At 40.2% G+C, this 13963-nt stretch overlaps 1 protein-coding gene across 1 annotated transcript in view; it reads left to right on the plus strand.

The window, feature by feature from the left end:
* DNAJC17 (DnaJ heat shock protein family (Hsp40) member C17) overlaps positions 1 to 13963 on the plus strand; it is a 104817-nt gene that overhangs the window by 77053 nt on the left and 13801 nt on the right. The window contains exon 8 of the mRNA XM_053697882.1: positions 2506 to 2583. Within this exon, the coding sequence (XP_053553857.1) occupies positions 2506 to 2583 (78 nt within the window). The remainder of the gene's footprint in view (positions 1 to 2505; positions 2584 to 13963) is intronic.

Raw genomic sequence — 13963 nt, forward strand, 5'->3', positions numbered from 1 at the left:
TAGTAAAATGTTCTCCCCTTTAAAACATTTCAGTTTATCCATTTTAGCTGCTGGAGTGTATCTCCCCCCCCCCCAAAAAAATAATAATCATTTACCTTTCTTTTGTCATTTGAAATAGCTATCTATTGTATCACCACCCTATACTGGAAATTTCAGTACTTAAGTACTGGTTGAAGAAATGTTATGTGAACAAGAAGCTGTCTAAAATAATTAGTTAGTGGGGGGTTAGAGGGATGAGTATTAAAATGTTGAGTACTACCTGTTGCGTAAACAGACAGAGATAAGATAAGGGGTCCAGAGTGCATAGAGATAAAGATAAGATAATGTTGTCTGCTCTTCCCTGTTGAAATGGGTTGCATTATAACTAGCAAAAACAGCTATTTGATATAGAAATAAACCCAAATTATAATTTTCCCCATACATTTATACTCGTCAGCTTGTATAACAAATCTCTGGAAACTCATTAAGGGGAAGTCAGATTACCGTAAACTGTCCCTTTAATCTCAATAGACTCTGCACTCTTAAAAGTGTTGAGAATGTGGCGATAGCTGTGAAATTGGGAGCCCTGTTGCATGTTTGTGCCATACTTGCTCTTGAAACACGGGTTTGTGATATGTAAATGAACTGTTTTATTTACTGTTAATTGGTGTATAACCCTGTATGGTTCTGCAATGCAGTACAGGTAGCCCTCAGTTTATGCCGGGGTTAGGTTCCAGAAGGAATGGTTGTAAATCGAAACTGTTGTAAATTGAAACTCAGTTAATAATGTAAGTCAAAGGGAAGTGAGGGAGTTAGGTTCCAGGCCCCTCTCAAAATGGTCATAAGTAACACCTAATACATTATTTTTAAAGCTTTGAAATTAAGACTTTAAATGCTAAACAGCAGTTTAAACCTAATAAAATAATCACACAACACAGAATATATAATTAAAATAAGTTAAATGAACAAAAACATTTGCTAAACAGCATTATAAACCTAATAAAATAATCACACAACACAGACTTTACTTGCATTTTTCTGCAAACAGTTCTTTCTATGCATTCCAATCTGGACTGATTTATAGACAGGAAGATCTTGTTCCTTTGCAAGCTGCTCGTTGCAAACAGTTCTTTCTATGCATTCCAATCTGGACTGATTTATAGACAGGAAGATCTTGTTCCTTTGCAAGCTGCTCGATAGCTCAGGTCTGGTTAAACTGATTAATTTCAGCTTTCTTGGCTTGCATATCTTTGCTGCAACACAAGCGGACAGCTCCACCTACTGGCTATTTTAATCAATGCTTTTCAATAGCAGTCACATGACTGAAAAAAAGGTTGTTATTCTGAAACGGCGCAAATTGAACCGTTGTAAAACGAGGGCCACCTGTATTCATCCTTAAAGGACCAGTCAACACAGTAGATTTGTATAATCAACAAATGCATGATAACAAGACAATGCAATAGCACTTAGTCTGAACTTCAAATGAATAGTAGATTTTTTTTCTGATAATTTTAAAAGTTATGTCTTTTCCCACTCCCCCTGTACCATGTGACAGCCATCAGCCAATCACAAATGCATACACATACCATGTGACAGCCATCAGCCATTCACAAATGCATACACACTTATTCTTGCACCTGCTCAGTAGGAGCTGGTGACTCAAATAGTTTAAATATAAAAAGACTGTGCACATTTTGTTAATGGAAGTAAATTGGAAAGTTGTTTAAAATGGCATGAGCTATCTGAATCATGAAAGTCCCTTTAAGCTGTTGTCTAACCCATAACCTTACCACAGTATACGTAAGATTAACCCCAATTCCTCTTGCTTTAGACAGGCGGCGTTATAAGCTGCTGCAGGATATTAGCAGCTAATTTTGCAGTGTCTTTCTGCCACACCATTTGAATCTGCAACCTTGTCACAGCTCATTATAAAGGGATAGTAAACAGGTTAGAATATAAAATGTTTAATTATGTGTAGTAAATACTTATGGAATCTTATTTGTTTATTTTAAATCATTTTCTTATAATGAAAATGAAAATTGTATGGTTTCTAATTCTCAGAACTGGAAATGCCCGAGACTTCTCAAGGCTAACCCTGCCACAAATCTGTCTGTAATTGGTTTCAGAAAAGATGATGAGATAATAACTGTAAAACACTTCTGTTTTACTAACACAATGGCTGTTTCTAGCCTTTTCTAGTCCGATTGGACTCCTCCAAATAAGGCAAGTTGCGGTGGGTGGAGTTTGGTTATTGAAAAACAGTTGCAGCAAACACGGTTTTAATTTGATTTTAAAATGTTTAGACTTGACTGATATATTGTTCTCTAGCGAGACAACAGAAATGTCTTGTACTCACAAGGTGTTTATGTCTCTGTAAAAGAGATACATGCTGTGCTAGAGGGTTCACCATTCACCAGAGGGTTTAGTCTGCTGTTAAAGTGGCTTACTGGATCATGTTACATGCACCAAACACTTGTCTGATTTTCTCCCTTTTCAGCTTTACATTATCTTTTCTTTCTACCCTAGCTGAAATGGAAATGCAAGAAGGATGACGAGACCAGAGGCGGCTACACAGAGGACGTTTTAATGAGACTCCTACAGAAGGTGAGAAGCTGTAGAAATATATTTTGATTAAACTGCAGCTTATTCTAGCTCTTCTGTATATGAGAGTGTTCTATGATAGTGAAGGGACCTGAAAAGCAGACACATAATTCTGTATACTGTTTGCTGAAGTGTTAATATTCTCCTGTTCAAATAGGTCCAATTTTGTTTTCATATAATCTCATTGACTAGACATGTTTCTTAATCACACTTGGTGATTTGCACCGTCTCATCTGCTCACTATTAAATGGTTAAAGGGACAGTATACTATAAAATAGTTTTTCCAATTACTTTATTTATCAGATGCAGAGTATAAAATGTATGATATTTGCTTTTTTAAGGCTTATTTGTGAATATGAATTAGCTGGTTTTGTGTTTTGAAGCCACAACCTAATAAAATGGGTTGAGTTTGTAGGTATAATCAGATCTTATTACTTTATCACATTGTGTAATATACCGGCTTCTTTATCTTATATCTGTCCGTAAACCAATCACCAGTTCTTGAAGAGAACAATGGAAAATTGACATTGTATTACCTTAGCTCTTCTATAGCCCACTGGGAGTGTAATTTCTTATACTGGCTGTGTTTACACAGCTTGGCCTTGAGGCCAAAAAGTTTCAGGATGGCTGGGGATACCACAGGCTAAATAAATTATTTCAAATGCGTAAGGGTAATGGAAATACTTGGAAACAATTTATTACACTCCAACAGAAAAGTGGATCATTGGGAACAAATTAAAAGGGAGAAACATTTTGAGTAAACTATCCCTTTAAGTACAAATCAAAATATACATTTAACTATAGTCATAAATGGTTCAAATGTAGCAATAGAAAAGGTTGTGTTAAAGGGATAAAAAAGTCAAAAACTTGTATTATTCAGATAGGGCATGTCACTTTAAGACAATTTTCAATTCACTTCTTTTTCAAATATACTTTGTTCTATTGGTATCCTTTGTTGAAAGAAAAATATGTACATACACTAGATGGCCAAAGCATGTGGACTGTTGGCCATCCCGTTCCAAAATCATGGGCATTAATATAAAATTGGCCCCTCTTTGCGGCTATAACAGCTGACATTTTTCTGGGAAGTCTATCCACAAGATTTTGGAGCATGTTTGTGGGAATTTTTGAGGTCAGGCACTGATGTTGGATGAAGTCTGGCTCACAATTAGCCTTATAATTCATCCCAAAGGGGCCCCATGGGGAGGGATGCAGGCGTTAGTTAAGAAGTGCATGAGTAAATTCACCAGTGTATAACTAATTTTAAGTAAGATGATAATCAAAAAATATGCTAGTATTCATTACCTTACTCATTCTATCATGCTGTGATGATTGAAACCACATAGTTTGCCATCACTTAAACATATTAGTTTTTTTTTTTTAAGGAACATACGTTCAAAAACTACTGTAATGTGACAGAGCTTCTATTATTGCACTATTGCTGGGCTGGCATATAACTGTTTTTTAACCCCTGCAAATGGTTAAAGGGACATTATACACTAGATTTTTCTTTGCATAAATGTTTTGTAGATGATCCATTCATATAGCCTATACATGTGGGGGGGGTTTGTTTTTGTTTTTTGTTTTGTTTTTTTATTTTCAAGATTTTTATTAAAGTACAAATAACAAAATACAAACAATTAAGAGGAAATATACATAATTGCAATATAGAAAAAATAGATCAGCATCAAGAATCTTAGCTTAAGACCAGAACCTCAGATATCTCTAATTGAAGGTAATGTAAGAATATCTCGGGCTACCCAAAGTGCCGCCGGTCGTCAACCCAACAATAAACTCAGGAATTTAAAACCAGCAGTCAAAATTGGGCTACGTCCAAGGTCTGAGTCTGTGGTCATGGTTAACATAACACTGGAATCATAATCTAGAGTTAGAATTGTATATAGATCTAGCCGAAGTGGTGGGCATACAAACCAAGGGCACATAGTGTAGGAACATAGGGTCGGTTCAAAGGTAGTAACTATAACTAATTGAACCCAAGGGTTCAATAAGCTTATTCAGAGCGCCTAATCTGCCCATCTTACATACAGGGGGGGTTGGGGGGGTTTCACACATAGAAGGAGTTGGGAGGGTTAGGGAAGAAAGAAAAACAAACAAACAAAAAAAAGGGGGAAGGTAGGAACAAAAGAAAGCAGAAAATTTGCCCAACAGGAATTACTGACACTCATGCCATTCCTGCCAGGTCATCCAATATGACTCTAGCGCATTGGTTTCTCCAGCCACATATCTTTCCATTGATGCAAAATGACCGATCATGTCACACACTTCAACCAGAGTTGGGGGCTCTATTTGCTTCCAGGCGCTGGCAATACACAACTTTGTAGCTGCTAAGATATAGATTAGCATTTTCTTGACTGGGATGGTAACAGAGCTTGGAAAGACATGAAATAGTGCAATTTGTGGAGTTAGACAGAGATCAATATTTAGTGTTTGGATGAGAAGCTCAATATCCTTCCAGAGTGGTTTGATCTTGTCGCAGGACCACCAAATGTGGACATCAGACCCCAACTGTTGACAATTTCTCCAACACTGCGGATTGCACGTTTTATAGATCAGGGATAGTCTCACTGGCGTCCTATGCCACTTTAGTAGCACTTTGACATAGGTCTCCATCACAGTCACACAGTGATGGGTCTTTTTCGTGAGCGAAATTGCCCTAGAGAAATCTTCAGTCGAAATCCTAACCTCAAGGTCCCTACACCATGCTTTCATTTGCCAAGGAAGACCCGTAATTTGGTCTTTAACAAGGGCCACGTAGTGGAAGGATAAGGGTCTGATCATGGTTTTACCGCGTATCCACCTCTCCTCCCATTTGGTGTTTTCCCTCAGTGCTGACCTAGGGAAGCCTTTAGATCTAATGAGGCTCATGACTCTCATACCCTCAAATCTGGACCATTGAGAACCATTCTCTGTGGATACACAAACTTTTGAGGCTAATGACAGCTCTCCTGAAGGGTAAAAATCCGAAATCAAGTGCTTTCCCTAACTCAGCCAGAAATCTAAGTGGATATTTGGAAAGTTCCAGAGTAGTCCGCCAATGCTATGAATGGGAGATGGATGTGGGGAAATTGCTGTACAATGGCGCAGGTCATGCCATAATAAATAGGTTTGACAAACCATGAGGTTAGTTATCTCTTTTCTCAAGTTCATGTGTTTGGGAACCCAGATTATATCCCTGAGGGTAAGTCCTAAAGGTAGAGACTGTTCCTCAAGTCTATGCCAACCTGGCTTTTCTTCAAGCACACCCCATGCTGAAATGTGAGAAAGTCTTGCCGCTTCATAGTAAAGGTATATGTTGGGGAACGCAATACCTCCACTGGAGAATGGTCTTTGCAAAATTTTGTATGCCACTCTAGGTATTTTGTTCTTCCAAACATAGTGTAAGAACAATCTATGGATTTGTTGCAAATATCCATAGGGGATGTTGAGTGGAAGACATCTGAACAAGTAAAGGGCCTTCGGCAGGAGTGACATTTTAACTGTCGCTACCCTGCCAAGCCACAAAACCTCCTGGTAGTCCCACTTCAATGTCAGGGTCTTCAATTCTCCTAGGAGTTTGTCAATATTCATGTTCACCACAGAGTCAAGGTCACCACTCAGAATAATTCCTAAGTGTGTTAAGTGAGAGTCAGACCATTGAAAGTCAAAAGCTCTCCGCAGAGCAAGCAATCGTTCGGGCGGAAGATTAAGGGCATATGCTTCTGTTTTCAACTTGTTGGATTTATAGTAACTAAGTTTCTTGAATAAGTCAATTAAATTGAAGACTGAAGGAATAGAAGTCTCCGGGTTAGTCGGTATCAGTGTGACATCATCCGCAAATAACAAGATCTTCTCTTCATGCAAGGGGTACCTAACCCCCGTTATCTGTGAGGAATTTCTGACCGCTTGGGCGAATGGTTCCATAACCAGAGAGAAGAGAAGGGGTGACAGGGGACACCCCTGTCTTGTACCATTCGAAATACTAAGTTCAGAAGAGCAAAACCCAGGACCTCTCACACTGGCATGTGGTGCCGAGTAAAGCGTTTGAATGGCCATAATTATCTGTTGGGGGAATCCGAATATCTTAAGTACCTCCCACAAGAACTCCCACCTTACCCTGTCGAAGGCCTTTTCAGCGTTCAACGACAGGGCCACCATCGAAGTACAGATCCTACTAGCATCAGACAAGACCGACAACAGTCTCCTCGTGTTATCAGGAGCCTGACGTCCTTTGGTGAACCCTACCTGGTCTATATGTATAAGAGAAGGTAGAAGGGAGACCATTCTATCCGCTAAAAGTTTAGAATAAAGTTTGGTGTCCACATTTATCAGCGAGATCGGGCAATAACTACTACATAATGTGGGATCCTTGGTTGGCTTGAGAATAGTAATTATGGAAGCCTCCAGAAATTCACGGAGTAATTTGCCCTCTGTTTTAATTTCATTAAAAAGAGAGTGAAGAACCGGCATAAGTTGGTTTGAGAACTTTTTGTAAAAGCACCCGGGGAGACCGTCAGGTCCCGTAGCTTTATTATTTTTGAGATTTCTAATCGCCAGCGTGATTTCTCTAGTATGAAAGGGCTGTGTCAGGGCAGCTCTATTCTCTTCAGTAAGCGTGGGCAGATGTAGTTTTTGGAGAAACTGAGAGATCTCTTCGACAGAGGCCTCCTCAGGAGACTCACAAGCATTAATGTTGTACAAATTCTCGTAGAATTCCGCAAATGCTGTTCCAATATCTGCCGGTGCATACACCTTCTGACCTTTGTGTAATAGAAACGGGATTCTGGCTGCAGCTGTACGACATTTGAGCTTATTAGCTAGTAGGGAATCGGCTTTATTACTATTGTGATATAATACTTGTTTAAAGGTAGCTAACGCTTTCTGAATCCTACTAAGTTCCAGATCCTTTATCAAACCCCTCAAACGCGTAACCTCAGCTGAGTTTTGCTGGGATGGATTTGCTCTATTTTGGCAATCCGCCAATCTCAGCTCATGTAGTAATTTACCCAGAGGAGCTTTGGAGAGCTTGCATATCTTGGCAAGCCTGGAGATGCATATCCCCCTTAGAAAAGCCTTCAATGCCGCCCATCTCACCTGGTGAGAAGTCTGGCCCTCCTTATTTACTGCGAGGAATTGTTGAATCTACTCCTGAAGGTGTTGGATGAACAAGGCATCCTTCAAAAGAAATTTGGGGAATTTCCATGACGGTGCAATCCCATGGGTTTCTCCAGTTTTAATCTTAAGAGACTGCATCATGATCTGACCAGACACAGTAGTGGATTCTCGATTCCTTTACTAGATTCATCGTCCAGGAGTCAACAAAGAAGTAGTCAAGGCGAGAATAAGATCTATGGGAAGCTGAGAAATAAGTGTAGTCTCTTGAATCTGGGCAAAATGCCCTCCAAACGTCATACAAAGAATATTGGAATATTACATTTCAAAATTTAGGGGCCACCGAAAGAGAATAAGAGTCCAAGGTTTTAAGCGCTGGTATTTTCTTATCTATATATGGATCCCAGACAAGATTAAAATCTCCCCCAACTATTAGGGTCCCCTGCTTCAGTCTATCAACTGAAAATAAGAGTTTTTTTAGGAATACTACCTGTCTCTGGTTTGGGGCGTATACATTGACTAACGTGAACAATTGATTATTCAACTTGCAGATCAAAATAAGAAACCGTCCCTCTTCGTCACTTATCTGTTGGATCAGTTGAAAGGAGGTGTGCCTCCCAATTAGGATAGAGACCCCTCTAGACTTATCTTTATATGTCGAGTGGAAAATATCTGAGAACTGAGGGAACTTAATAGAATGGACCTGCGAGGAGGCCCAGTGAGTCTCTTGAAGGAAAACCACATCACCACCATGAGACTTAAGAAAGTTTTTCAGAAGGCTCCGCTTGTTGGGGGGAGTTCAAACCCTTTACATTAAGAGTAAGGAATGTCAACATTGCTGGTTGAGTCATATTAAGAAACCGGGAAAGAAGAAAAAAAGGGGGAGAGAAGAATGAAGGGAAAAAAAAGGGTGGAAACAGGAAAAACACTAGGGATAGTAACAGGAGGGTAACGGGGCGGGAAAAGAAGTAGGGCTATGGGTGGAGGACTATTAGGCAAGCTCAAAGAAAAATCAAGGAACTTTAGGCCAAAAAAGGGAACCTGCATAGATATCTTAAGCCCTGTTGTCCGGGGCTGATTAACTTGAATGCTGAAAGTGGTAAATAAAAGAAAAGCAAAAAGAATGATTCACACTAATAGGCGAGAAGGAGTTATAGAATCTGTGTTCTGGTGTTTACTGTGTAAACTTATGTTTGATGGGGGGTTGAAACTCGTGAGTTTCTAAAAAAATGGCTACCAATAAAACCGGCAGCTGGGGAAGATATAATAAACAAGGATTAGTAATCAAGTCATAATTTTGATAAAAGGGAGGGGAGAAGCTAGGAATTACTATTACTATGTAACTGTTAAAAAATTAAACTGGAACTGTCTCGTCACTAGGGCTTAGTTAGAAAGAGAGAGGATACTAGGAGAGCTAAGGTCATACTTGTCAGAGACAAAGACAGGTAGGGATTATTTCCAGGAAGGTAGATATATCTACAAACTAGATTAGATGTTATAAGAATAATACTTTATCTCCCAATGTAGCTTGGGTGTCGTAAACTGAGAGAAAGTCTTGGATGTGTGAAACTATCATGTAGTGTATTACAATGAAGAGTATAGGCTGCCAGGTCTAGGGCTTAATGATGGGCTGACGAGAGGCTGAGAACTGAACATGCCCGAGGGATTCAAAGTTGGTGACTGCATTCCCTTTTACCATTAATCGTCTCATTTAACTCGTTAAGTTTCACAATAAAGTATAGCTACATGTAGGGGAATGTAACACAGCATTTCGTAATAACATTAACCTAAATGCATATGAAGTACAATCTTATAGATTAATATGGCTCTGTTGATCCGTCTCCCCCGCAGGCAGAGCCCACGGCCAACTATAAATATCGTCAGGGTTAGATAGGGCCTCCCTTATATTGGGCCGGGGCTCCACCCACCGGCCAGACAGAGCACAGCCGTAGACCTAGCAAACAAAAATAAATACAGTTGCTCATAAAAAAAAATCACACTGAAATATAAAAACATAGGTATCAACATGTGGAGCATCAGGTTCATCGGAGAGTCCAGCACAGACATGCAGGCGTAACTGCCTGTTTAAGAAACAACTGTTGCAGTAAAACCTAGATGTCTATGGTGGAGTCGCAACATCTATTAATCAGGGGGGCTAAATCATTGGTCTTATAAAAGCTATGGGAATAGTTCCCTGTGAATTAACTATGTTTATAGGCACTGACTGTGTGAGCAGACCAGAAGGTGGGCCAGCATACTACTGAGCAACAGCTTACTGTGGAGGAAATTCAAAGAAAAAAAAATACCTTGCCAGTTTGACAAAAATCACATATTCATTAATATACATACTAGCCTCTTAGAACAATACTAATAGAGAGACAGGCTTAGCACATGGGAAAATATCATAATGATATATAACCTGGTTATATTAAGATGTGTTAATCATTCACAAATCTTCCACGCTGGGCCACCTCACCGCCCACTCCGTGAAGCCAGTCTTCAGAGTCACACCTGTGACCGGAGCACTATCTCAAAATGTTTGGCAACACGGGAAGGCGACCAGGCAGATCAGCTAATGGGAACCTGTTCTCATCTGACCGGTAAACAAGTTAAACATAGAAAATTCTGTGGATCAACATTAGCTAAAATTAGGAAAAGTCTAACCTAACGAATGCCTCTTTTAATAATAAAAAGATTCACTGGAAAACATTTATACTAAGAGTCTAAAACCCTTTCTAAACTCTCTAACAGTAACTAATAAAAGAACAGACTTAGCATATGTGTAAATATTATCATTGTACATATCCTAGTTATACTGGAATGTGGCAGTCAGACATTTATCTTACATGTTAGATAGCCTCATCGCCTGCTCCATGAAGCCAATCCTCTCTGCCACAACTGTGACCAGGGGCACTATCCAAAAATATTTGGCAACATAGAGAGTCGACCAGGCATAGCAGCTAGTGGAAAGTTACTCTCATTTGACTCGTATACAAGATAAACATTGAGAATTCTATGAAACATTATTAATTAGAATTAGAAAAAATCCATCTTTTCGAATGTCTCTTATAAAAAGCAGAAAAGTCATTAACAAACCGTTATAACGAAGAGCCAAGGCATCATGAATTGACAAGAAGAAACCCCAGCCTCCTCCCTCCCTAATTATGTATACTTATCGTCTCGGACACAAAGATCAGTCAGAGTCTTGGACGTCGCCATCATCTGTGGAAGACTTGACAGGCTCCTCTGGAGGTGGAGGAGTATAGCGGGTGTGTGGGTCATCTCTAGTTGAGGTAGACTGCGTAGGGTCCCAGCTCTTGAGGTACTGCAGAACTGTGTCCGGCGTTGTGGCAGAAAATAGATGACCTTCCTTTTGGATGAGTAATTTTGTGGGGTATCCCCAACGGTATTTGATGCCCTGTTGTCTCAGCATCTTGGTAGCCTCTCTGAAGGTAGCCCTCTTCTGAATTGTATATTGTGAGAGGTCAGGGAATACCTGTATGCCCTGGAATCGTTCAGGTAGGGTCGGATTGGAAAACATTGCTCTGGCTATCTGCTCCTTGTACGTAAAGAAATGAAAACGGACTATGACATCCCGGGGTTTTTCAGCTAACACATTCCTACCTCTCGGTAGTCTGTGTACTCAGTCGATTAAGCTCTCACTAGGTAGAAGTGGGGTCTTTAGGAAGGTACAGAATTCACTAAGAAAGGATTCCAGATCCGCCGTCGAGATGTTCTCTGGTATTCTTCTAAACCGCAGGTTGTTGTTCTCTCCTATAGCCCCGATATCCTTTTTAAGATCGGCAATAGAACTATTGAAAGTTTTGGTTAGTGAATCTTGCAGATTATTTATTCTCTGGGTAAGGGTATCTACAATCTCCGAAGCCATGGTAGGTGGCTGAGCAGAAGTGCTTTGTGAGTCTAGGTCTAGTGAATCACTATCAGATTGAGGATCGACCTTATTGTTTTCAGTAGCAGGTGGTCTCTCCAATTGGGGTTTGGGCTTAAAGTGGTCTGCTTTCATCCTCAACCCCTGCGGCATATTAGGGGGAAAAAACTGCAGTTTACTGCGTTACAGCTTCTACTAGAATAAATTGGATGCTGATGTCCTGATGAGTGTGCTATATTGTCCAAGACGATATAATTTTTGGAGTTGAAAGAGACTTGATACTATCCCATATCTATTGGGGCCGAAAGGCTCCCTGGTATTTCCCCAGCTACCGGTCTGTCAGGGCTTTACCCTCTCATATTGTAGGAGTAGCCATCCTTAAGGGAGAATGCAATGTCAAACTGAGTTGTAGTGTGCCAAGTGGTGGTTAATCTTTCCTCTGTGTGTGCACCTAGGTGCGGTACTTAATTGTGCTCTTTATTAGTTCTGTTTCCTAGGAATATTGTTAGGAGGCTCCTCAAGTAATATAGGTTAGCAGGTACTGTTTTTGTTTCACACCAAAGTTCTAGCAAATGGAGCTGTATATACGGTAAATACCAATCCAAAAAAAAAAATGTCTAGGTGTTTTTGATTTGCTAGATACAAATACAGTTTTTATAAAATTTCCAGTCCAATATCACAGGATAAAGACAGTGCAAGATGAGCCTGCAAAATCAATATCAGGCTTTTTAAATTTCCTGTTGTGCTGTGTGGGTTGTCAAATAACAAACAAGGGGGCACACAATATAAGCTGTTACAGATAGGTGCTTTTTATGTCATCAGCATCTCACAGGGTAGTCCCTTAGGAAATTTGGGTGGTTGATTTACCAAGAGTTTGACTTATCTCTGTGTGTTATCTTTTATTTGACAGAAATCCTGCTAGTGAAAGGTATATGCCCAGCTTAAATGTTGAACAGCTTTAAATGACCTGCTATATGCTCAGTAGATGGGTCTGAGGCAAATGTGAAATGTAAGGTCTTAACTTTTTCCTTCTTCCTTTTCTCTTTTGTCTGCTCTTAAAAGTTAACCCCTGAGAGTCCTGCAGGTGTCTTATGGGGCCCCCGTCTTTGCATTATTGGTATAGGATAGGTGCTTTGACTTTTAATTTATATGGAGCCAAACTCCCCTGTGGGATCGAAGCAGTTAAAGAAGATATTAAAGAGTTCCCAATATATGTACAGGCCTCAAAGTCCACAATAAGAGTTTATATATGGCTACCTCAGCAGTTATTTGGGCATAGACTGAGAGAATATTACCCTCTATGTATTGGTAAGGACCGAGGTTTGTGGTTCCGGTGCTGTGAGGATCAGCTTTGTGTTAGCTAGTAGCCGTTAAGATGGCGTCAGGGCCCAAATGGCGCACTTACAAAATTGTGAATTACCTTCACAGCCAGTCCGCTGTTCATCCGTCTAGCAGCTTTGGTCAAGACCCCAATATAGGGACAGGCTCAGGAGTCCGGAGGCCACCGAGTAGCAGTCGTTGGTAAAAACTGTGGTAAACCGCTCAAAGATCCATGCAGCTTCGGCTCTAAGTAACTCCGAGAACTTCAGACCCGGTGACTAGCGAGAGTCTACCACTCCGGAGCGGAGCCCCGACCCTCCGGAGTGTGACTGGGCAGCCGACCCAAATCTTCTGGTCTCCCAATAGATGCGCCGCCACAAGTTCCGTTGGTTAGGCTTAGGAATCCCGGCTCATTTTGGGCGTCTGCCACTTAGTTAGATCTTCTTATATCCGCGATCTTGGCACCTTAGGTTTAAGATGTTTGTTGAAATATGGTAATCTAGATAAAAAGTACAAGTTTTACCTAATATTTAACTATATTTTGTATAGTTTTTAGAGGATAAATGAGGAGCTCTAGGAAAACACGTCCTCACACTTTGGCAGTTAACTCCGCCCCCCTTGTTTGTTTTTTAAAGTATAATTTTGCTTATTTTTAAATAACATTGTGCTGATTTACAGACTCCTAACCAAGCCCCCAAGTTTTAGGAGTATACTGATATTTACCTACTGCAGCTTGCTCCTTTTTGTGTAAAGAGTCTTTTCATATGCAGAGGAAGTGGGGGCTCTGCTTTTTTTGCTATAGAACTACTTGCAGTGGGTGTTCCAGCTAACCTTTCAACAGAGCTAAACTGGGAGCTTCTACGTACGTTTAAACGGTTTTATACTGGATTTTTATATCAGTATCTGTGCATAGTACTCTTTATAGTAGTGTTTATTACATGCAGTTATATGAACATTGGTGTATACTGTCCCTTTAAATTGAGCTTCAGACTACCAATGCACTACTGGAAGCTCGCGAGCTTGGTGAGCTAGCTGGTGAGCCAATGACAAGAGGAACGTGTTTAT

This window comes from Bombina bombina, chromosome 1 (genome assembly GCF_027579735.1).
Source record: "Bombina bombina isolate aBomBom1 chromosome 1, aBomBom1.pri, whole genome shotgun sequence".
NCBI lineage: Eukaryota > Metazoa > Chordata > Amphibia > Anura > Bombinatoridae > Bombina > Bombina bombina.